General features: G+C 51.5%; 1 protein-coding gene across 4 annotated transcripts in view; it reads left to right on the forward strand.

The window, feature by feature from the left end:
• The window catches only part of zfhx3b (zinc finger homeobox 3b), a 340,892-nt gene that overhangs the window by 215,770 nt on the left and 100,403 nt on the right, over positions 1-24,719 (forward strand). For all 4 annotated transcript variants that reach the window (XM_031569518.2, XM_042708091.1, XM_031569517.2 and 1 more), the window contains one exon: positions 21,455-24,635. In XM_031569518.2, the coding sequence (XP_031425378.1) occupies positions 21,491-24,635 (3,145 nt within the window). In that variant the 5' untranslated portion in view covers positions 21,455-21,490. The remainder of the gene's footprint in view (positions 1-21,454; positions 24,636-24,719) is intronic.

A 24,719-nucleotide genomic window follows, 5' to 3' on the forward strand; every position in this document is an offset into this window, starting at 1 on the left:
CACACACACACACACACACACACACACACACACACACACACACACACACATAGACACTGACATAGAGACACAGACATAAACTCACACACTTGAACGCATGCACGCTCACAGTGAGCCAGCAGATGAGTCAGGTATCCAGTTTCTGTCTGCCCGTCTGGTGAAGGCTGGTTAGGGCCGGGTGGCAGGGCTCTCTCTCTCTCTCTCTCTCCCTCTCTCTCTCTCTCTCTCTCTCTCTCCATCTCTCTCTCTCTGTCCTCTCTCTCTCTCTCTGTGTGTGTGCTCACGCTGGGCCTTCCTCATACTTAAGTGACAGGCATGCAGAGATAATGAAACGTTCGAGTTGTTTCAGTCGGTTAGTTTCCAAATGTGTCCATCACACGGCGGTGGCATGGCGCTCGGCCTCCCCGAGATTCTCCCAGAGCCTCGACCCTGCACTTCACCATTTCTACTCTGTCAATTTGTTGAGCTGTAAACGTGGGCAGGCAGAGACACATCACGGTGCTTGAAGAGGCTTTGGGGGTACTCGTTGAAAAAAAACAACCAGTACCCTTCCCCTCATCAGCCCCCACCCCCGCCCCTCCATAAGTGACTCCGTTCGTCCCCATTTTTGAAATGAATCCTACTTAATTAAGAAGCAATGAGAGTCCACAGATAGCATTCCTTAATTAGCCTAAGCTGGCTGCTGTAACCAGATCCTCGGCATTAATGACAACACAGCCCTTGTGAAAAGCATCATTGTTCTCCAGATAATTGTCCTTTTAGTTAACGCGGCGAGGGAAAGGCCTCTCCTTGTTAGAAGAGCTGGCTCAGGCTGTCGACAGCCAGAGGCAGGGTCGGGGGGCGCGGGGGCTGGCACTGGCCCTGTGCCCACCGTGACAAGCCCACTTGTGCCCTCTACCCAAATCCCCTTAGTGTGCAGTGGAATTAGCTCTCCCAAGAGTGGGGGGCCTGGGAGGAGGAGAGGAGTGGGGGTGGGGGGGGGGGGGTGCAGGCTGTTAATTATAGACCCTGAATCTTAATGAATGAAGGGGGATCAATAAAATAAGGCAGATGTATGCAAACAGCATGCTGATTACTCTGGCTAATGATGCCTCATGTTGCAGTCCAAGTAGCCTGGGGAAGGGAGGTTAGTGTCTGCCTGTGTGTGTGTATGTATGTGTGTGCGAGTGTGTGTGTCTAGTGCGTGCGGATGGATGGATGGGCGGGGGGTTCTGTGTACAGCCTTGAGTCTCTGTACACAAGTGAGTTTAGCAGCAGAAAACCTTCATTTATCACGCTAACAGGAAATAGTGCACACAATTAAAAGGGACTCGAGACTCAGTCTCTTTCAATGGACGCACCAGATGGTAAATATACATTTATTTCCTCTCCTTGTTGCATTGCATAGTATCATTACTACTATCATGTCTAATATTTAGTTGACATCTTTTGCACTTGATACATGAGAAGGAAGTGTGTGACATGGAAGTGTGCAACACAGGACACAAAGAGATTGAGACTGAGAGTTTGGTTTTAGGGGGATGGGATTAACCTTGCCTGAGGGGAGCAGGGAGGGAGGTGGTTAGCAGGGGGGAGGAAACGAATAGGCAGGTTCACCTGTTTGGAGCTCAGCCTACTCTCTGAGGTCTCTATTGTATCCAGCCAGCCAGAGCTGTTAGAAACCCTATACCTGCCTTTAAGCAAGGAGGGAGGGCAGCCAAGAATTAACTGCTGCCTCATCCTGGCAGCCGCTGAGGATGCTGTCTGCCTCCATTCATGGGGAGAACGAGCGAGGGTGGGAGGGAGGGCAACGAAAGAGAATGGAATAGAGGAGGAGGAGGAGGAGGAGGAGGAGGAGGAGGGGGAGGAGGAAAAGAAACTAGTGCTTCCACTATGGATCAGCTCTTTTTTTTTGGCCTGAGGAATGTGTCCTGTTTTGGGCATATGGGGCAGGAAGAAAGACACTGTAATAACTACAACAGATAAAACCCCCAAGCTCTGCATTTCCTCTTAACAGAGGATGGATGGTGTTGGGTGACAGTGTCGGATGTCTGGGCCTTTCAGATTTGAGCGGGGGCCTTTGTGGTGCGCCTTGTCTCTGGCCAGACCGTGCAAAATGACATTTTAAAGGCACCGTGCCCTCCTAAGCACGAGTGTGCCAGGAAAGAACAGGCCCCCGGTGCATGGCACAGTGCCAGTGACGGAGTACAGCAGATAGGCATCGGTGTAGCGTTAGGAACAAGAACTGTGCATGGGCTGATCTGAAGGGAGAGGGGGGGGGGGGGGGCGAGGAGCAAGATTGTGACAGTGCTGGCAGGCACTGGCAGCTGCAATGACTTTGTCTCCCTGCATTACGCTAATGAAGGAAAGATTCAGCCATCCATATCGCAGTGACACACACACACACACACACACACACACACACACACACACGCACACACACGACAGCAGCTCTGTCGTGTTTTACTGCACTCTGTCCGGGAGGGACTAGGGGTTTGATTTCACCTCCTCTGGCCTTCCCTAACCTCGCCCTCACCCCCCCACCCCACGGCAGAGAAAGCGATACCGGAGCGCACCTTGGCTGGGCCAGGGCGCTCCAAGGAGAGGCCAGAGAGCAGGTGGTGACCCCCTGTGGCCCGGGAGTATATTATTGACCAGGGTCCAGCAACCCCCAATTGATTGCCTTATTGAATTGCCATGAACCTCAGTGGCTGGAGACCTCTGGGTGACCCTGGCCAGGCGGAGCGGCACACTGACCCTCACCTTAGCGGAAGACTTATGTGGCTTTGACCCGATCCCAGATGAAAGGGTTGGGTGAGAGAGGGGGGGCGGGTTGGCTCTGACCTGATGGACCGCAGAGCACAGGCCAACGGATAATGTACCTCTCCCCCAGACACCTCACACTGGCTCTGCTCGTAATTTAGAGTCCGCGGAGGCAGAGAGGGCATCCCGGGGCCACGGGAGCTTCGATGCATTCTGGGTAACTCCGTGGCCTGCCCGAAGACCTCTCGGATGACCCGGCGTTGTTCATCATGTCCACGGCGGGGAGGGAGGAAGGAGAAATGCTAATTCATCTTCTCCAAATTACACCAAAATGTAGGCAAAAATCAATACGGTCTCCCTGATCCTCACTTGAGTACCGTGGCGTGGCACTTGGGGTCTGCTGAGAAATGGATTTATAATACTGGATGGTGGCATATAATGTGTCGCACAAGACGTGTGGGTTGAGAGTAGGATGGGGTGGAGGTGGGGTGGGGCGGGACGGGGCGTGATCATAGTCACCACTGTCTCAGCCTCTCTGTGCATGGGAGCCTGGACTCTTTGGCGCTGCTGAGGGAACAGGGCGTGGTGTACGCAGGGTGGAGGAGGAGTGGCAGGGTGGCTGTTGCTCTGTAGTGTGGGGCTTTTCCAGCAGAGCTCTTTGCTTTGTTAGTGAACTCCGCCACCCCTTTCCCCAGCTGCTTGACAGACTGACTGATAGGGCTTTAGGATTTCTTGTGTTCTGTCCCCCCACCCCCCTCTCTCTCTTTCTCTCTCTCCCTCTCTCTCAGATGTCACTTATGTGGGTCTGATCAAGCAAGAGAAAACGTAAACACACACAGCAGAGCAGCTCTTGCTTCGTATCTCTTTTCTCTCTCCATCTCTCCCCATTACCTGTTACCGTTTGTTTTTATTTGTTCATCTCTTAAGTGGAAGCTTCCCAAGGCTTCGGAAAGAGGAAGAGATGCTTAAAATGTTTGAATAAGGAAGCCTCAGTCGAACGATCTGAGCCAGAGGAGATCTAAGCTGCCTCACCTGCGAACAGTCGCTTTGGCTCTGGCTTACCACACTCCTCCTCTCCCATGCAGATTTGCTTTCCATCACTGTGTTTTTACCTGCACCAGTTGTTGTTGTTGTTGTTGTTGATGATGATGATGATGATGATGATGATGATGATGTTTTACTCTCCTGGTGAAGTGGAGAGGGGGGGGGGGGAGTGTGAGTTGGGGGTTTAGATGCATCCGCTGTTTGAAGTAGAAGCTCTAGTCGTCTTCAAAGCAGGATTTGAAGGCCACGGCTTCTAGCTCAGAGCAGAGATCTCCTGCAAGTCACATGGGGGACCCGGACTCTCTCTCTCTCTCTCTCTATCTCTCTCTCTCTATCTCTCTCTCTCCCTGTAACAGGGCGTGTTTGTTGACCCAATGCTTCCCCACGGGGACCGCTGGCACTGTTCCGCCGCGCCACTCACCATCATCTGTCTTTTCCCCTCATCACCGCTAAGTTCCCATTGACGACCTGTCATTTGCAATGCTTTGCACGCACTAAGCAGGCCATTGTCTTATGCTCTGAGGTTAGCAGCCGGCTGTGCTGTGGTTTGGAGTTGTGTAGGGTCGGTGTGGTGGTGCTGGGTAACCTGCGGCGGTGGGGGGGGTGGGGGGGGGTGGTTGGGTGATTGGGGGCGAGTTAAGGGGTGGCAGGTGACAGCGGCACTCCACACATACCTTCCCCTGCCCGGGGAATGCACAGACACGCCCCCTGCCTACGCCACTGCAGCCCCACACACTAATTACGAATAATGACACGCTTCAGGCCAGGACAAGCAGGTGTTATTAACACCCCTAAGAGACTATGTGTGCCCTTTTTGTCTTGCTTCCTCTCTTTCTTTTGACTCATTCTCTCCCTCCCTCCCTCTCTCTCTCTCTCTCTCTCTCTCTCTCTCCATCTCTCTTGTGCGCATGCTGTTGCCACCCTGTCTCATCCGCGCCTACTTCCTCCGCCTGACATTTTCCATTTCTTGATGAAAACTTCCTCTGGTCTTCATGTAAATTCGGAGAACTCATTAGGCTGTGTTTCAGAACAGGAGCGCTCTTACCTGAAGCAACAGTCCTCCCCCCCCCCCCACCTCTGAATTCCACAAACCTGTCTTAGGTGCCCTAGATACTTTTTTTTGGTGTGTGTGTGTGTGTGTGTGAGCTTTACTCTGACATTAACCTGCTCGGCATGGCCGTTGGGCTTGTTGTAGGCGCGAAGCGTCGGCGGTGGCAGCGGAGGAGGAGGTTTGCCTGAGCTTGACCCGGGGCGAGCCGCAAGGCCAAACCGCTACCCCACCCCCAACACGTGCACCTGGCATCATGGAGTCCATTCCAATTAGAGCCTCCCAATTACAGGTCCTGAGCCAATTAGTCAGCCTCTCATCTTACAAAGCCCTTCCTCCTCCCACCCACCCACCCACCCACCGCCATCCCCCCAACTACAGGGCATCTGTTGGGGTGGACAAGACGATGGTGGTGGTGGCAGGGAACCAACCTCATTGGTTCTATGTGTGTGTGTGTGTGTGTGTGGAGGGTGTGTTGATAGTTGATGGTGTTTATTGTGATACTATCACTCTTGTCTCCACGGTGCCAATGCAAATGTGTAGTTGAGTTTGAGTTGTTCCTCATTTCCCCAGAAAACAGGGCCATTTGCATGGCAGATACAGTGGGGGATTATGCCCTGTCCTGTCCTGTCCTGTCCTGTCCTGTCCTCTCCTGTCCTCTCTTGTCCTGTCCTGTCCTGTCCTGTCCTGTCCTGTCCTGTCCTCTCCTGTACTCTCCTGTCCTGTCTATTGAGCCCGGCGTCACAGCAACCCTGGCGTAGGCCTCTCCACTTCTCAGAAGTGCACCAGTTGTTTGCATGGATTCTGTTTCGCCAGCTCAACCTCTAGGCTGTGATTTGTCAATATCAGCCTTTTACCTAATATTTGGGTGACAAAGTCAAGCTGAACATTCACAGAAAAAACAGTTAGGTAACTTGCAGGGAACTGCTGATCTGTGTTTGTTTGCATGCATGTGTTCATGCTCGTGTGTGTGTGTGTGTGTGTGTGTGTGTGTTTGTGGTTGTGTACTGTATAAACACACACACACACACACATACTCTTGCAGCCATGTGGCCTCTTTCCCATGTCCTCTTGGCATACGGAGTGTCTCTCACACATGCCCGCGGCCCTGTCACCCCCCACCACCCCCCACCCCCTTTCACAATGGAAACTCACTGTGCCACGGCGGGATTTCATTCACAGTGTGGCACTATATCTGGCTGCCCTCCCCCTGGCACTGCCACACAAACGCACACAAATAGGCAAACACATACACACACACACACACACACGCACGCACGCACACACAGGGACATACTCTCACTCACTCTTGTGTACACAAGTATGCTAGCAGTTTTCTCTCCTTCTTTTCTGTCTTTGTCACAGACTAGAAACTAGACACATACACACATACACAAGCCTGCACACACACACACACACACACACACACACACACACACACACACACACACACACACACACACACACACACACACATAAGCAGTCTTGTACACACAAGTACACCCACAGGGACTCTCTCTTAGACATGTGCACATACACACACACACACACACACACACATGCTTGTGCAAACACAGACATTCTCTGTCTCATCTACACACACTCACACAGACACACACACAGACAAACATACACACCCTACAGAGCAGAGGCCCGCAGCTGGGTGTAGCACGTTCGCCCGTCATATGGAGGGGTTGAGCGAGGCGCTCTGGAGGCCTGAGGTTAGGATTCCGAGTGCTTTGGTTGGGGATCTTTCCGCCTGCCTGTTTCCTTTAGTATTCCGATAGCACTCTCCCCAGAGCAAGGCCTTGTTTATCTTATTCACTGGCATGCTCTCGCAATGTCAAAACAATGACATCATTAATTAAACGTGTATTAAACGCTCAGTTTCAGGCTCTGCTTGGCAGTGCTGATCACATTGCTTCTGAGCGAGGCAGCATGCCTCTAGATCCCGCTGTGAATTTCTGTGAACGGTGGGAAAACACTTTTTTTTAAAAAGTGTGTTTGTGTGTGTGTTGAGGGGTGGGGGGGGGGGGGTTGTGTGTCTCTGTGCCTGTGTGTGTTGCTTGGCTTGTTTCTATGGTTGCGTGTAGAATATGCTCGACTTGTTCCTTTTCCACGAGTGACCACTGTGGTGTTATCTAGTCTTCATCTAGGGGCCTTATCAGTGTGGCTGTTTGGTGCTACCTGGCCTCTGAAGCCCCCCACCCCTGGAATGTGGCAATAACGACTGTGTGTGTGTGCGCATGCGTGTGTGTGTGTTTGTACTCGAAAGATAAGCCAGCGGTGCAGAAACTCTAGTTTATTCACTGGGGCCAAACAATATAGGAGAGCTATAGCCAAAATCTGTCAGAGCTCACCAACCTCTCTTACACAATATGGCTTGTGTAAGTATGTGTGTGTGTGTGTGTGTGTGTGTGTGTGTGTGTGTGTGTGTGTGTGTGTGTGTGTGTGTGTGTGTGTGTGTGTGTGTACTGTATCCTCAGGTCACAAACACTCCTACCTATCTGCCCCATCAGGTTTAACAGCTAGGCGAACATCAAGGTCTGTGTGTTTATCTCTGTCTCTGTGTGTGTAAGTGCCTGAATACATCTTGTTTTTCCTCCCAGCTGTGTCAGATGATAGACAGGAGTTTATTGCTGCCATTTCCTGTAGTGAATAGGGCCAGTCATGACTGTAAGATGCGCCTCCCGTGAGCGTCCTGCGTGCTGCCACTCCATGCCATACCATGCCAAGCAAAACTCTGTTGGCACACGTCTGATATGTCAGTGCTCGATACATTTGGATGTTGGCACAATGTTCCTCTGCTTGTCTACAATGTACATTCCCTGGCCCGAACTCAAGGCCCTGGGAGAGACTCTGGGATGATGCGGGAGGTGTTTGAGTGTGTATGTGTGAGAGTCTGTGTGTGTGTGTGTCTGAGAGAGAAAAGAGAGAAAGAGAAAACGAGTGTAGTCTCCACTCCTAATCCTCCTGGCCTCTCCCTGTGCTCCGGCTCCCAGGCAGATGCATCTTTCATTGGTTTGGGGCCCCTGATCCTGCAGATAATTACCCAGCAATGTAAATTACAGCAGAGCAGCCGAGAGCTTTGGCCCCCACCGGCCCTCGCCGCTCCCTGAACGCCCCCCCACCACCCCGCACCCCCCACTCCCCACGCTGCCCTGCCCTGCCCTGCCCTGCCACCCTCCCCTCCCCTCCAGCTCCCGCTAAACAGAACAAGCCACATGAGAACGTGTGCCTCTGTCTGTGGCAGCCAGTGGATACATCTCCAGCAGATGATATTTTCTTTTTGGCGCTCTCTCCTTTTTTTTCCCCTTTCTCTCTGTCCCTCTTTTTAGTCTCCTTTCCCCCCCCCTCTCTCACTCTTTCATGTGTTCTGTGTCACTCTTTCATACTCTATCTCACTCTCTCTCTCTCTTTAGTTCCGGGCTCTTGCACCCTGCCACTGTGAAATTAGGAGTGAAAGATCTGCAGTTAATGTTTAACAGAGAGAGCCAGGGGTGGTAGGGTGTGCTTGGGAAGCTGACGCTGACACAGAGAGAAAGAGCTAGAGAGAGAGAGGGAGGAAGAGAGAGAGAGAGAGAGAATGAAAGAGAAGATGTGTCTCTGTCCTCTGTGGAATGTGCCGGTACTCTTCCAGGCTGTGGCCTTTAGACCCCGGGCGCTCACGTGACTGGGATTCCTCAGCGTTGTGCAGGGGCAGCAACAGCCAGGGAGAGAGAGAGAGAGGGAGAGGGAGAGAGAGAGAGAGAGAGAGAGAGAGAGAGAGAGAGAGAGAGAGGGAGGGAGGGAGGGAGGGAGGGAGAGAGAGAGAGCGGAGCAGAGAGCAGGGGCTGCCTCTCTAAACAAGCGGCCCTGTCTGTCTGTCCATCCATCCGTCCGTCTCCAACCAAACGCCCCACGCCCCTTGCCTCGCTCGGAGCTCCAGACTCACACACCCAATGATGAGAAGGAGAGACAGCCATGAGGGATGAGTCTCAGCTGAGATAGGGATGAGCCAAAATGGAGGCAGACTCGAGCTGTTTAGTCTCCTTTCTCTCTTCCTGCGCGACAGCCTCCATGGAGGATGCGCAGTCTTTCTCTCCTCAACAACCCTCCCCATCTCTCTCTCTCTCTTTCCCTCTCTCTCTTTCACTCTCCCTCTCTCTCGGCTCTCCTCCATGGCGCCCCAGCTGGGAGCCAGATGTGGGAGGCACGTCGTTTGCTTGGCACCGAGCGCCGGCGTCGGCAGATGAGAGCGAGGCGGCCCATAACCCCGTCTGGGCCAGGGGTTCTGGGGGGTTCGGGGGGGTCTGGGTATCTGGGTTCTGCTCCGCAGCGGTTCAACGAGATGTTGCGGTCGGCGCGATCTGAACTCTGACAGCCCGTGTCATGCTTAATGCCTCACTTCCCAAATCCAGCTCAGTGGGCCTGATTTATATCTAACAGGTGCTGGAGCTGCCGAGAGCCGGCGGAGCAGGGACCAGCCTGGGGAACAGAAGGAGAGGGAACTGAGGGAGGGGAGGGAGTGGGTGGGTGGGTGGGTGGGGGTGAGTGTGTTTTAGAGGAAGAAAGAAAGAGAGATAGAGGTTGTGAGAAAGGGTGGAAGTAAAAATGAAGTCAGAGATGGATGGAGAAAGAGAAGGAGTGTGAGAGAGAGAGAGAGAGAGAGAGAGAGAGAGACAGAGGAAGACAAATAGGCAGTGATGGATGGAGGGAGGGGAAAGATAGAGGAGAGAATGGAGGGAGAGAGAGGGAATGGCTTGCTGGCTGCCTCCTGGAAGCAGGGGAGCGGGCGAGAGGAACAAGGACGTCAGTGTGTGCCGAGCGCAGGCTGTACTTTCTCAAAGCGGGCTACCCAGCCCAGCGACCTGTCATCCTCGACGCCCAAACTGCTGAACAGGAAGAGAAACTCGCAAACAATCGCCATGCTTCTTACATCAGGCCATTCTTCTTAGTCTCTCCCTGTACATCTCTCTCTCTCTCTCTCTCTCTCTCTCTCTCTCACACCACATCTCTCGTGCATGCTTTCGTGCATAAAGCATGGCTTTATTGATTGTGTAACAGTATTGCCAGAGGTGGACATACAATTCAACAAAATGTATAACATACACATATTTGACTTGGAGCAGTGTAAGTAATAAAAACATATCCATATAATAATAATAATAATAATAATAATAATAATAAAAACAACAACAATAATAATAATTTAATTTAAGGCTTTACTCACTTTTCTTTCTAGTGGCACTCTCTCTCTCTGGTTCTCTGAACACATTTCCAGCTAATGTCTCTGCTCAGTAGTGTACAGTATCAGCATGTTCTACAGGCCTTGCAATGCCAGGATTGAATGGGAGCACTGATGTGCCAGGAGCTTTGATACTGCTCTGGTAGCGGTGTGGTGTGGAGACATCAACAGTGTCTCTCTCTCTCTCTCTCTCTCTCTCTCTCTCTCTCTCTCCCATGAGAGTCCTGGTAGACAGAGGCTATCCCTCTCTCCTTGTCTCTTCATATCACCCTCACCGAGAGATGGATTTTGACTGTTGCCGCTCACCTTGAGTGTACAGTGGAGTGCAGCACTAGTGCTCGAGTCTTTTAGTCTTGGTTACGACACTCCTGTTAGAAATCAATTATTTTCGCCCTCCTCCCTTGATGCTGAGTTCAGCTTTTTTTTTTTTTTTTTTTTTTTCTTTCAGCCTTGTTTTTTTCTCTCTCTCCGTCTCTCTACGATGCGTCGCGACTCGCTCTGAGCGTTTCGGCGCAAAGACGGAGACGTCGTTTGATGTCGGCGCACGCGCCGGCGCTCTCCCTCCACAGCCAGGCGGATCGGGCGTCTTTCAGCGGTGCCCTCCGGGCCACCTTGTTACACACTTTACAACTTGTTTTCTCTTTGTGTTTTTCTTTCCTTTTCCTCTGTTGACAGTTCCTCATTGCGGCGCGGCGCTCTGAAGGAATGCACATCAGCCTACCCCACCCCATCCACACCCCCCCCCCCAACCCCCTTCACCATCCCACAACCCCTTCGCTTCCAGCTTAAATTTGCCTTGGCACTTCTCCTTAGCAAACGGCAGGGCCAGTTTCTTGCTTAAAAAAAAAAAGGAGGGAAAAAAACAGACGAGTGTGATTTTGATATGATTTATGTATCTCTATGTAAACCACCGTGGGGAAACCCACAGGAGTGGTGGATGGCACCATCTGCCCAGAGCTGAGGACTGTGTGTGTGTGCGTGTGTTTGTGTGTGTGTGTGTGTGTGTGTGTGTGCGTGTGTGCGTGTGTGCGTGTGCGTGTAGGTGTGTGTGTGTGTGTGTGTGTGTGTGTGTGTGTGTGTGCGCACTCCCAGTGAGGTTGCGGTCGAGTGTGTGTCAGCTGAACATGGCTTGTTTTTGCGAGCCGCCGCGAGGCCTGCCCGTGCTTGCCCTTTTGTGAACTTCCATTGTGTGGTGTTCATCACAGAAGTGGAATCTCGAGGGTGGGGGGGAGGAACGGTATGGGGCGGGCAGACACTTTTAGGTCCCATCTCCGAAATGCATCGCTGGGGAGGACGAAGGGAGCGGATATGACCAGTACCGCCATCACAGCTGTCTGCTCCACTGTTGTTTATTCGGATCCTCTCCTTAAAAAGGCGAGCGAGGATGATGATGATGACGACGATGGTGCGACTCGCACACTTATTCTTGCTCCAGGCAAACACTGGATCTATTCCACTACAAAACCTAGCCATTAGAAAATAGACAAAAAAATCTGAGCCTGCTTAGTAGCATAGCCCTCCATAAAAATAGCCTGTCAGTAAGTGTGAGCACGGGGACATAATTGGAGATGTACTCCACTGTTGTACGGGAATAGCATACACATTAAGAGCCAGTGGCATCAGCAGGAATCCCTGTAATTCTTGCTGCTACTGTCACTTACTTTTGTGGTACATTGTCTAAAAAGAGTGGCTCTGATAGGACGGGGGGGAAAAAAGCGATAACAAAACGCAGTTATGTTTAGTGTGTCTGTCTTTGCTTCCTGTAGACGTCTCAACTGCCACTCATTGGATTTACTTATTTTCTTTTTATACACACAAGACACATTACTCCTTTTACTTTATTAACGCTCTATAATTCCTTTAAGGAGGTGGTGGGGGGGGGGTAGGGTGAAGCAGCAGAAAGCTGCTCGCTCTCCCCTGAGGTTTATTGTCTGAAGCGAGTGCAGGCCGTTCCCAGGATAAGAGCTTCAGCTAAGCAGAGAGGAATTCGGCCAGGGCCCATAAAAGAAGTATTTGTGTACCCGAAAGATTCTTGCTTTTTCTGTCCAAATCTTTGTCATTAATGACTTTAGCAAATGTGTAGTGGGGGAGTGAGTGGAGAGCCCAAGCAGGGTCTTCAAAGGAACCCTCTAATTATTTATCCAGGATATCCCGCTCTAGAATTAGAGGCTGGGTCACCCATTGGCTTTCGGCTTCTTTTTTCCTCCTCCTCCTTCGTGCTGCAAAAGAAATCTTTTCCACAAAATGGTTTCATTGGGATGCCATCTAATCCACTACACTCTCTCTCTCTTTCGCTCTCTGTCTCTCTCTTTCTCTCTCTCTCGCTCTCTTTTTCTGAGTGACTCTTTATGTGTGAACATGGATGTGTGCGTATCTATGTATATATCTAATGTTTGTGTAAATATGTGTGTATAAGCACATATGACACATTTCTATGTGTGTGTGTGTCTGTGTGTCTGCCTCTATATGTAGATATAGAGGCAGGCGGCAGCATCAGCAGCAGCAGCAGCGGCGGTAGTAGTAGTAGTAGTAGTGGCAGCGTCTCATTCTCCACACATTACATCAGAGCGTTGTGCAGGTCTCACTTCTCCCCCATGGCAGCTGTCACCCTCCCCGCTCAGGTTTCCCGCTTACCCTGTGCTCGCATGCCATCCAGAGGGGATCTTATCACCCTCTCCACTTTAAACGCTTCACAAAGCAGCAGGGAACACTGGCTGTGCCCACTGTAGACATTACCACCCCCGCTGCCCCCGGCCTCTTACTGGGAACAAGACAGTCAAGCTTCTGCTCAGTCTACACAAGCTATGTTTAAAAACATTGGAGGGATGGTGTCACCCTTTTGTGTGTGTGTGTGTGTGTGTGTGTGTGTGTGTGTGTGTGTGTGTGTGTGTGTTTCTGTTCAGTCATGACATTGAATGATGTAGTGACTGAGATTCCCTGAAGCCCCACCCAGTAGCCAGCCCTCTCTTATCCAACAAGTCCCCACACGGTGCCCTTCTTGTGTTTACGTGTGTGTGTGTGTGTGTGTGTGTGTGTGTGTGTGTGTGTGTCCACACGCCCATGTGTTTGAGTTCATGTCTCCGGGGACCAGCGGGAATAGGAGTCTGCCTCTTTAAAGAATGCTCTTCTCCGGGCATGTGGCTAATTCCAGGTGCCGGCGAGGGCGAGCGCTCTTGTTTTACCAGGTGCAAGACGGGTCATTACTGAGGTATTTGTTTTCCAGATTACTTTAAAAAGGCCCAGGATTAAAGGCAGGTTTACCGGCCGCGGCCGCCCCAACACTGTCAGCCCCTGATCCCCGTGTGTGAGGCCCGAGACCCAGGGCCACGACCGCCAGCTCCCGGCTCCCTGCTCAACACCACGTCAGCGATCTGTCACGGCACCACTCCGACACACACACACACACACACACACACACACTGCCCCCACCCCAGCCCTGCTTCTGTCAACACATGGCTCCAGTGACTAGATTGGATTCACACTAGCCGCTAATGCTAGGTGTGTTGGTTGCAGGCGAGAAACGGAGAAGTAATGATGTTCCTAGTTGCTGGGCATGTAAAGTCAATAGCTTTTTTTTTTTTTTTTAGGAGGTGGGGGGGGGAGGGAGGTAGTGTGTTTTTTGGTGAAGATGCAGGGGTCAGGTTTACCCACTGTCACTATCTGTGAAGCAGTCTCACTCTGCAACGTTTACATAGAAGCCCGGCGATTATGATAATAAACAGTTTTATCATCGGGCTACCAATCAATAATGCGGCTTCTTAAGGTTTAATATTTCAATGGTATTGATCATCTTAACAACCGTGTTTGCGGTCGGCTTGCCTTAACTGCAGGCACTGCTGGAAAGAGAGGTGGATGGGTGGCAGGGGGAGTGAGTTTATTAGAGAGGAAAGGAATTAGTGAGAGAGAGTGTGTGTGTGTGTGTGTGTGTGTGTGTGTGTGTGTGTGTGTGTGTGTGTGTGTGTGTGTGTGTGTGTGTGTGTGTGTGTGTGTGTGTGTGTGTGTGTGTGTGTGTGTGTGCTCGGGTGCATGTATTCTTGTGTGCATGTGTGCATATATTTTTGTGTGACCAATAGCTCCACTTAAACATACACACACACACACACAAACACAACCAAACCACTCTTTATCTCACACATCAATTCAGCTATTCCTCTGTACACAGTCACAGGTTAATGGATCATCTGCTTGACTGAAAAATGAACATCCCCTTTCTCCTGGTACGACCCGCCTCACCCCTGTCCCAGTCTCATCCTGTTGTTTGGCGCAAACGCGGTGACCGAAATGGCAGCTGCGTTTAAAAAAGCCCCACAGTTAGCAGATTTCACTTCCATCTTCTCCTGAGAGCGAAAGAGAGAGAGAGAGAGAGAGAAAGAGAGAGAGAGAGAGCGAGCACAGAGCCTGTTTCCCTGCGCTATATATAGAGGCAATTTGATAATTAATGAAAATGAAAGCCCTTGGGCCTGCACCGGCTTCCACTGACACCTGCACTTCCACTGACCTTTCAAGCGAGAGCGGGGCCTGTCTGTCTGTCTGTGGTGGCGAGAGCAAGAAACTGGGAAACTTGAGGTGGGAAGATGACAGTGCCTTAAGCTTGTCGTTAGCGGGGGGGATTTCAGAAAAAAAAATTTCTTCTGTGGCCGGCCAGTTCTTCCTTGGAGTGGTTTGATTGATAAGCGCCAGAGGAGCAGGCTGAGAAGAAGAGAGCAGAGTTCCTCGACAGCGCGTTTTGCATGTGGCGTGATGGGTTAGCGCCCCAGAGCTGTCCATCAGCACTGTTCAAATCTATTCCACTCGCAGCAAAATAGGAACTAATAATAATAATGCCTCACCTGAGTGTCTGTGAGACTCTGCTCTTTTTGCTGCAGGTAGATAGCATAGGCAGGCATACAGACACACAGATAAACACCCATAAATGTGCACACACTTGCTTTAGACACACACACACACACACACACACACACACACACACACACACGTGCACTTGTAGCGAGGCACACTCTCTCTGGCTCAGACCATCCCCGCTGTGTTCTGGCGCATGCTGAGCGCACTCTGTGCCTGGGGGTGAATGTACTTTTTTTCTGTAGCGGTACAAGCAGGATCGCCCATCTTTGATTATACATCAATACCTTTATCCCAGGGATAATTTATGCATTTACTGAACACAAAGCTTCATCTAAACGAACCACTGGGGACGGTGCAGAGGAATCATACCGTATGAGTTTCCAGTTGGGCCTAATGAAAAAAGAAAGAGAAAAGATTGCTCGCGGCGGCCATAACTAGAACTTTTCTTTTTATAAAAAAAAACACTTGTTTTCTTTATTTCATTTTAACCTCATTCTGTGCAGAAAGAGTTGTATTCGTTGAAAGATTCTCAACACCAAGGTCACATTGGCAGGAAAAAAAAAATACTGGTTCCTAGTGTGTGAGATGTTAAAAGGAAAAGTGGCTTTGGGCAAATGGAATTGCTTAACAAAAACAACAGTGAGAAGTGAATGTCTAACAGTATGCATTTTTAATCTGAATGTATTAAGAGTGGTTTGTGTGCCTCTGTGTGAATATGAATGTGTGTGTCTGTGTCTGTGTGTGTGTGTGTGTGTGTGTGTGTGTGTGTGTGTGTGTGTGTGTTTTCCCTCCTCTCTCTCCCCACTCTGCGGTGTGGTTTGACTGAGCTGATGTGCGGCATTACTCATTTGTACTCCCAGTTTGCCACGCACGCGGCCCCCCCATGCTGGCTGCTAATTGGCAGGAGACTTGGCGCTTCCTGCTGCGTGCTCGCGCGCTTCCACCCTGCCTCGCCACCCCGCCAGCACACCGCCTTTTTTTTGCCAGCTTTCCCCCCAGAACCAAGTAATTAACCCACAGCTAATTAACTACTTCTAATTACACCCGGGCGCAGTCTCCATCGCACTCTCCAAAAGTGAGGAGACACTCTGACGACTCTGCACAAGAAAAATCCCCCCTTTGGCTTCCCTTCAATCCAGCCGGAATCCTGATTGGCCACATTACATTCATCACTTTGTTTTTCAGTTGTATGTGTGTGTGTGTGTGGGGGGGGGGGAAGAAGGGAGGGCTGCTTCATGCTGTTACTAGTTTGAGAAAAAATACATCGTCTTTTGTTTTCAAGCATTGATTAGATGTACAGATCCTCTGATATTGCCCAAGGAGCAACAATCGTGATCAAGATTCTATCGCAGATCCAAGAGGAGGGAGAGAGAAGGGGGGGCAGCACTATTGATACCTCAAATCAATTAGCTTGTGTTTTCCAAGGTAGCAAAAAAAAAGCTTTAGATGCCTCCTTAGATATGTGATCACCTAGGAGTAGCTACATGTTATGACTACTAAACAGTTCATAGAGTTCATGTATAACCTAAAACAAAAAGATTTCTTGTGAGAAATATGCACTCCAACAACAGGAAATCTCTGAGGTCTGACAGAAACCTGGGGGATTGTGGGAATTGTAGTAAAGTGCTTGCCTCATCATACGAGGCCTGTAGAGAGCTAGAGGTGCAGTGGCAGTGAGGTGACAGCAGCTGCATGTCTTGGATGGCTGTGCTATCTCTTCCCTAATGTACTCCTGGCCTTGCTACACTGATCCCCCTCCAAACACACACACACACACACACACACACACACACACACACACACACACACACACACACACACACACACACACACACACACACACCAGCACCAGCACCAGCCTTCCCACTCTCCATTCTCCTCAGCCTCGGTCTCGTCACTGCCGCTTCTATTTCTGTGCGGCAGACTGATAGCTGGAGCTGAAGATCATTGATTTTACGGGAAGCCGTGTTTACAGCCCGAGTGCCATCGACCTGAGGTGACTCTCTGCCTCCTGAAGTTAGAACGGCAGTGGAGAACGTCCCTGTGTCTGCATTAAACACTTAGAGAGGTGGAGGGGCAGAAAGTGGCCCAAGAATCGCAGGGAAGCCGAGGGCAAAGAGAGCACGAGTTTTTTTTACATATCCACAGTCTATTATGAAGCCAACTTTCAAGAGCCGTTTCATTCTCTCTGTCTCTCTTTCTCTCTCTCTCTCCCCCTCTATCTCTCTCCCTCTCTCCCTCCCTCTCTCTCTGTCTCTCCTCCCCATGAGAAGTAGTGAGATGACTGTGCCTTTGTGCTGAATTATGAAGGCGTTATCGACATCAACTGGCATCACAAAAGCCCTGGTTTCATTTATTATTCACCACTGAGACCTTCCCATTTTTTATTTCTTCTTTTTTATATATACCTTTCATGCGCGAAAGGTATCTAAGAGTCAGCGATCATTAGACTCAATTTTCCGGCCATTCAGCGGCAGCACATGATGGGCCCGTCCAGAGACAGCGGGTGGTCCTGTAGGGAGATGTGAGGAGGGGTTACAGTGAAGCTGGATGAGCCATGCTCATTACATCAGCGTGAGGGCCCGGAACACATGACACGTTAGCATCAGAGAACCAGGGATTAGTGCAACCAGAGGGCCTTGTCAGGCATTAAACCGGACTTAAGGTAAAGGAGAAGAGGCGTCTCCATACATACATATTTGTGTCTGTGTGTGTGTGTGTGTGTGATTAATTGGGCCAAGCTGTGGAGGTGAAGCCTCCTCGCTCAGCCCGAGGAGTACAATGCTCGCTCCATCAATGAACACGTCCCCTGTGCAACATCAAAGGCCCTCCCTGCTTTATCAATAGGAACCCTTCCTTCCCACATCTTCCTGTAACTTGCTTAGCATTTACGCCATTGATTTTTCAATAAGCGCCCTAACCCTGCGGTGGCCAGGGTGTGTGATGGCTGGCTCTCTCCCCCCCCCCTTTAGCACTGAGGAGCAGCAGGCAGTTCAGCCTCAGACCAGTGGGAGGTGGTGCTGAGAGCCCCCATTGTTTTTACCCTCACCACCCCAACCTCCAAAGATGGCCAGTAGAGAAGGGTTCCCCTTCAGGAGAGCTCCCCCCCCCCGCCCCACTCGTCTCACCCCCTTGCTAAAATACTGGAGTTTTTTTTGCGGGGGTAAGGGGGTCAGGGCCACACCCTGTGGGAGTTCTCAGCTGGGGCCGGGCGAGAATTAATTCCCCAGGAGACGCTGGGAGAGCCTGGGGCCTCGGGAGGCCAGGGCTCCAGGCAGGTGATTGTGCATGCTTATAATCAGATGGGTCCTTAGCCTTTAATTCCCCTCTCGCTCGGCCGGTAAATCCCACCTAATGAAAGGGCCCATAAATAAAAACTTATCTCATTTTCCATCCCTTCCAAATGACAACCAGACCCACTCGCTCTGACAGGGTTCATTAGGAAACGGCCTCTCTTTTTTTTTAATAGGCAGAACCTTATCTGCTTTTGTTGAGGATGAGGGCTATGGAAGAAGGAACGAGCCATGTATTCTATGTAGCTAATGTATTTGAAGACAGTAGTAGGGCGCATTTTGTGTGCCTGAAGAAGATTATAAAAGTGTGTCAGTAGCTTGTCTTGAGCCCTGTGGAGGTACAGCCTCCGTGAAACCTTCCTGAAAATAGAGGGATGGAAAAAGATCTGCAGCCGCCCTAGTTTCACATTCATAAATTTATACCTCGCAAATGTTTTGGATAATGCTGTGTGCAGGATCAGGCGAGGTCTTGGAACTCATTTCTGTCTTTCTCAGAACCATCTCTTGTGATTCTTAGTTTGACTCGCTTTAGAGCGGGACCTCCTCCACAATGTTTGTTATTCTTCGTCCCAGCATTCCTCGGCTCCCTGCGCCACCACACATCCAGCGAAGCGATGGTATGAAGCGTAGAGAATGGCACGTTCAGCTCCACCAGTCAAGAGGGGCAGTGATTTGCAAAGTTGCCCTCCCCTCACGAGCTAAAGGACATGTCCTGGTATCGCCATTACCCGTGATTCATCCTCTTGATTTGTGACCGATTAATACAGCGACTGCACCAAATAATCTGCAGGCACGTAATGTCATCCTCCTTCACCATGCCCTCCCACACCCCCGCTCCCCCCACCCCCTGGGTCCAGTCTGACCAGGTCCGCGTCTCTGTGTGTCTCGCCGCTGTCGTGAGTGCCTCAGAGAGATTAAAGCTTTTTCCTGATTTAAACAGGTGTCACTTTGCAGGCAGGCAGACCATCAACCGACAAACAGTATTATATCAGGCCCCCCCATCTGCGACTCCGAGACTCCAGACAATCCTATTGCACATCAGTGGCCACAGCACATTATTAAATTAGTCCATCTAGATTTTAAAGGGCAATCCTGTTTTCTGTAAGCAGCGGACACAGCCAGCTCCTCCGTGACAATGTTGGGGCCGTCCTGATTGCTTAACTGCGTGTTTAGCAAAACATTTATTATGGCAGGTGCATAAACAATTGAACCGTATGGACATGACGGCGGGGAGTTAAAGACTGAGCAACATAGATTAGTTTAATGCAGACTTAGGGATTTCAAGCTGGGGAGAGAGAGGCAGTGGATTCTGGAGGTAGAACAGATTGAGCTGATTAGAGCTCAGGGCTACGCTTGTGTTTACCCTTCACTTTTTATTCTTCAAACCGCACTCTGTCTACTGTTCCACTCTCAAGGCTCTTTTTTGTGTACAGTCAAAACAAAGCAGGGCCACTGATACAAAATGGCTGTCACCTGCTCTGTATGTGGGGGGGGGGGGGGGGGGGGGGTCATAAAATATATTCCAAGCGTTTTATTGTGGACAACTTTATAGACAATCGCATATAACAGACCATTTAAATAATTGTACTCTTCCATTATAATTAAAGCCAGACATTTAATATGTTTAATGGATTTATTGTTAAAATTCATGTAGAGAGGAAATACTCTCTCTCTTTCTCTTGCTTCCATGGAAAAGGAAAAAAAATGGGTAAAAATTGCAAACTGCAAAAGATGTAAATGTATGTAAATATGTCGAAAAAGGGGGGGAAATAACGGCATTGTTTGAATGCAGCTCTGGTCGCAGAGGTTGACGGGGACGAGGGCGAGCCATGGGGGTGGGGAGGTAAATTTCCATCAGACATTCATGAAGAGGGAGACAGATATTATCAATCTCCCCAGCCAAGCCCTCTACCATTAATATGTTGCGGGGCTGGAATGGTAAGGGGCGTGGGGGTGGGGGTGGGGGAGGAAGGTAGAGACACTGTGTCTGATGGCCACTGAAATTTGCATCCCTAAGTAAATAAGTAAATACATCAAGTTGGAGGCAGAGAATGTGCTAATCAGGCAAGACACGGCGGTTAGCGCGCTGCCGGGAAACTTTGCTCATGTAATATTCAGCATAGCAAGGTGAAAGGGCAAGCCAGAGTTATTGGTTTCAGCCCAGTCACCCCCTTTAATCAATGCTGCCTGCATCCCTTTAATAAAATTATTAGCTCAGCAGTATCTCCCGCTATCATTTTATCTCCTCGCTGGTCTAAATTGCGGCCTGTGCCGGGTCTCTCTGGTGCTCCGAGCACCGCCGGCCCCCTGAAAAGACCGGCTCCCATTTATTATTTCAGAGATGGAGCGCTGCTGGTGTGTTTGAAACAAGGCTGAGCGTGGAGGTTATTGGATGCCAGATCTAAACACAGCTGTATTTCAGTCCCAGCCCAGCTGGTGTATTTTGGGTTGCAGATTTATGGCCTTTTTTTCCCCTCCTCTCAATTCCCCCCATGCCCCAACCCCATTCCTCGGCTTTTATGTTTTGTATATACACAGGCACACAAATAATTACCAGAGAAATGTGTTCCATCAATGCGAGGGTATTGGACAAGGTCATTTGCCCAGCTGTATGCAGTGTGAGCTCTTGAATCCGTGTTGTTTGAGAGTGCTCTTACCATTCAAATGCAGACACAACCAGTCCTCTCATGTAGTCTGACTATATATGTATCATCTCCTGCTCAGTAGCTTCTCTGGGCATCTAGTTATCTCAAATCTTTTTTCACCCATTATGTCTCTTCTTGGTGTCCCTGACTGAAAATTAATTAAAAGAGGATATATATGATTTGGATGGAACATGTAAGATGGGGTGTGTTGTTTGGAAGGTGAAGATGAAAGATGGTAACTTGCTGATGTGACAGGAAGGGGCATCTTAGATGGCTTATTAGTGCTAGTCTGAGGTTTTGTGTTTAAGTACCTAATCTAACCTAATGAGCACTCTGTCATTTCCTGCACTAGATCTCATGCTTTTGTCTCCCTTCCAGTGTGCTTTGCATCAAATGTGCTCTCCCGCTCGGTACTCACAGTTCAATCACTGAAATGCTTTTAATCTCTCTTCGTACACGATGAAATAGCGACAAGACTAATGTGAAAGCTCACACAGCCTCTTTTTACTTTGTATGCTGGAAATGTCATATCTTCAGTGTGCTTTGTCCTCAGGTTGCTAACCCTTTGCTAACCTTGTTTCTCTTTTCTGTTTCTTTCTCTGTTGCGTTGTAGGCCTGGATGCGATGAACGCCTCATGTAGGCATCAGCATGGAAAGCTGTGAGTCTCCCGTGGTTTCTGGGACAGACGATGGGCTCGGTTCCTCCACCACCTCCCAACAGCAGCAGCAGCAGCAGCAACAACAACAACACCCCACACAACCCTGGAACGATCTCTCTAGCTCACAGGTCCCTCCCAGCAGCCAGCCCCCTTCCCTGGAGCCCCTGTCTCTCTCTGCTCCCTACCCCTCCCAGCTCCAAACCCCCAGCACACCTAGAGAAGGTGTGAGAGAGCAGCAGCAGACACTGACCACAGCCCAGGCCCCCAACGACAGCTCTGTGTCGGGCCAGCTGCACACCCATAGAGAGAGGCTCGAGGAGGAAGAGCAGGAGGGAGGTAGCTGCGAAGAGGACGAGGATTTGGAAGACTTAGACGAAATGGAGATTGACAGCTGTTTCCCGAGCCTGCAGGCCTTCCCTGGTATGCAGATCGCGCCCGGCGGAGGTGGCATGCCCACCCTCATGCGCCAGCAGCCCGCCCGGCGGAGGGGCGCAGCAGAAAGCGGGAGCGAGGAAGGAGAGGAGGAGGAGGAGGAGAGCAGCGATGTGGAGAACCTGGCAGGAGAGATTGTCTACCAGCCCGACGGCTCAGCCTACATCGTGGAGAGTCTCAGCCAGCTGATCCAAAGTGATGGGGGCATGCCACCCGGCTTGCTTCCCACAAACTCTCTCTCCAGCTCGGGGAAGTCGGGCGAACTTGCCGGTACCTCGTCCGCAGTGTACCCCCACATCATCAACACGTTCCACATAGCCTCATCGTTTGGAAAGTGGTTCGGCTCAGACCAAGGTTACCCCAATACCTCAACCCTGGCAGGCCTCAGTCCTGTCCTGCACAGTTTCCGCGTCTTTGATGTGCGGCACAAAAGCAACAAGGATTACCTAAACAGCGACGGGTCTGCCAAGAAGTCCTGCGTATCCAAAGATGTACCAAACAACGTGGATTTCTCCAAATTCGACGGGCTGGCCCTCTACGGCAAAGGGAAGCCCATCCTTATGTGTTTCCTGTGCAAGCTGTCCTTCGGCTATGCGCGCTCCTTTGCCACCCATGCCGTCCACGACCATCGCATGACCCTATGCGAGGATGAGCACCGGCTCCTGGGCGACAACCAGGCCTCAGCCATCATCCAGGGCATTGGCGAAGACAAAGAGCCCCTCATCAGCTTCCTGGAACCAAAAAACAAGAGCTCGCCTCCACCGCCCACCATGATGCCCGTAAACTCTGGCCAGAGCTTCTACGGCACATTCAGTGGTGTTCACCTGGAGACAGGCAGCGGCGGCTGCAGCAGTGGGGGGAGTGAGGCCCACCTGGGCAAAGACTCTGAGTCGAGTCTCCAGCAGCAAGCCCTCCTCGGTATGGGGGTGCTCGGCAACCCCAAAACTCCTTCCCTTACCTCGACCCCAGGCCCTGCCAAAGACTCCAGCACCCTGCCTAAGCTGCAGGGTGGGAGAACAGAGGGGCCTGCTGGGAAAGAGGGGACTCACAGAGGGGAGGATAGGGAAGGGGAGAGCCGCGAAGGCAAGGCACACCTCCCGGGCGAGGAGGTGGGCTTAGAAGAGGATGAACTGTTATTAGAAGAAGAGGAGGACGAGGCAGAGGACGGAAGCACTTCGAGGGCCATCGTTGGTGGTGGTAGCAGCGGCGGCGGTGGCAGCAGTGGCGGACATGTGGGGGAACCGGCTGTCTCAAACCAAAGCATTTCCAAATCTCCTTTATTAATGCCTAGTAGCGCTCTCCAGCCTCCCACTTGCCCATCTGCGGCCAGCCCCACGCTCAACAGCAAAGCTACGGCTTCCTCTTCCTCAGGCAGGGTGTCCGAGGATGGGTCAGCTGCAGACAATGGGGGGAGAGTCTCGGAGCTCCCTCTGAGCTTTAACTGCCAGGGGTCATCTGTACCCGTGGCGATGGCGGCCACCGCCGGCAGAGGGAGCGAGGACGACGGAGCCGCGTGCTCTTCCACGGGCAACTCCTCACCTCTGGCCTCCAGCGCTGCAGCTGACGAAAGTGCCAATCGAGATAGTGCCACAGCTCCAGAACCAAATGAATGCCCCGCCGAGGGGGAGGAAGACAGCGGCAACCTCCTAAACCATCACCACCTGCACCACCATCACCACCACCTGCACTCCTCGCCCCACGCCCATGGACACATGCATCTGCACCAAGGCAACCCCTGCGATTTGCTGGGGGTTGGTGAGTGCTCGCAGAACCACGGCGTCGGCGGCAACGGGGGAAGCGGGGTGGAGTGCCCCAAGTGCGACACGGTCCTGGGCTCCTCACGCTCCCTGGGAGGCCACATGACCATGATGCACTCTCGCAACTCGTGCAAGACGCTCAAGTGTCCCAAGTGCAACTGGCACTACAAGTACCAGCAGACGCTGGAGGCCCACATGAAGGAGAAGCACCCAGACTCGGGTGGCAGCTGTTCGTACTGCAGCAGTGGCCAGAGCCACCCGCGACTGGCCCGCGGCGAGAGCTACACCTGCGGCTACAAGCCCTTCCGCTGCGAGGTGTGCAACTACTCCACCACCACCAAGGGCAACCTGAGCATCCACATGCAGTCGGACAAGCACCTCAACAACATGCAGTCGCTGCAGAACGGAGGCACCATTGCTTCGGCCAGCGAGCAGGTGTGTGGTTACGCCGGTGGAGGGGTGGTGGCGGTACCGTCGGCCCCACAAGTCAGCACGCACCACCCTGGGCAACACCACCCTGGGCAACATCACCCCGGGCCCCACCACCCCGGGCCCCACCACCACCACCCAGCCCAGTCCTCCACCCACATGGCAGGGCCCTGCAGCACGCCGTCGCCCACCAAGCCCAAGAGCAAGCCCACGTGGCGCTGCGAGGTGTGCGATTATGAGACCAACGTGGCGCGTAACCTGCGCATCCACATGACCAGCGAGAAGCACATGCACAACATGATGCTCCTCCAGCAGAACGTCACCCAGATGCAGCACGGCCGCCTTGGCCTGGGTGCCATGGCCTCGCCCTCCGAGGCCGAGCTCTACAAGTACTACCTGGCCCAGAACATGAGCCTGCCCCCGGGCCTCAGTATGGACCCTACCGGGGCTGACGCCCAGTTCTTGCTCGGAGGCTTCCACCTGGACCCCAACATGGCTGCCCTGGCTCCAGCGCTAGGTCAGTAGAGTGAACGCAGGTTTCCAACCGCTGCCATTTTGGCTCCACGCTCTGCATGTGGGTTATCAAAGAAAAAGTTATGTT

Source organism: Clupea harengus, chromosome 6, assembly GCF_900700415.2.
Source record: "Clupea harengus chromosome 6, Ch_v2.0.2, whole genome shotgun sequence".
NCBI lineage: Eukaryota > Metazoa > Chordata > Actinopteri > Clupeiformes > Clupeidae > Clupea > Clupea harengus.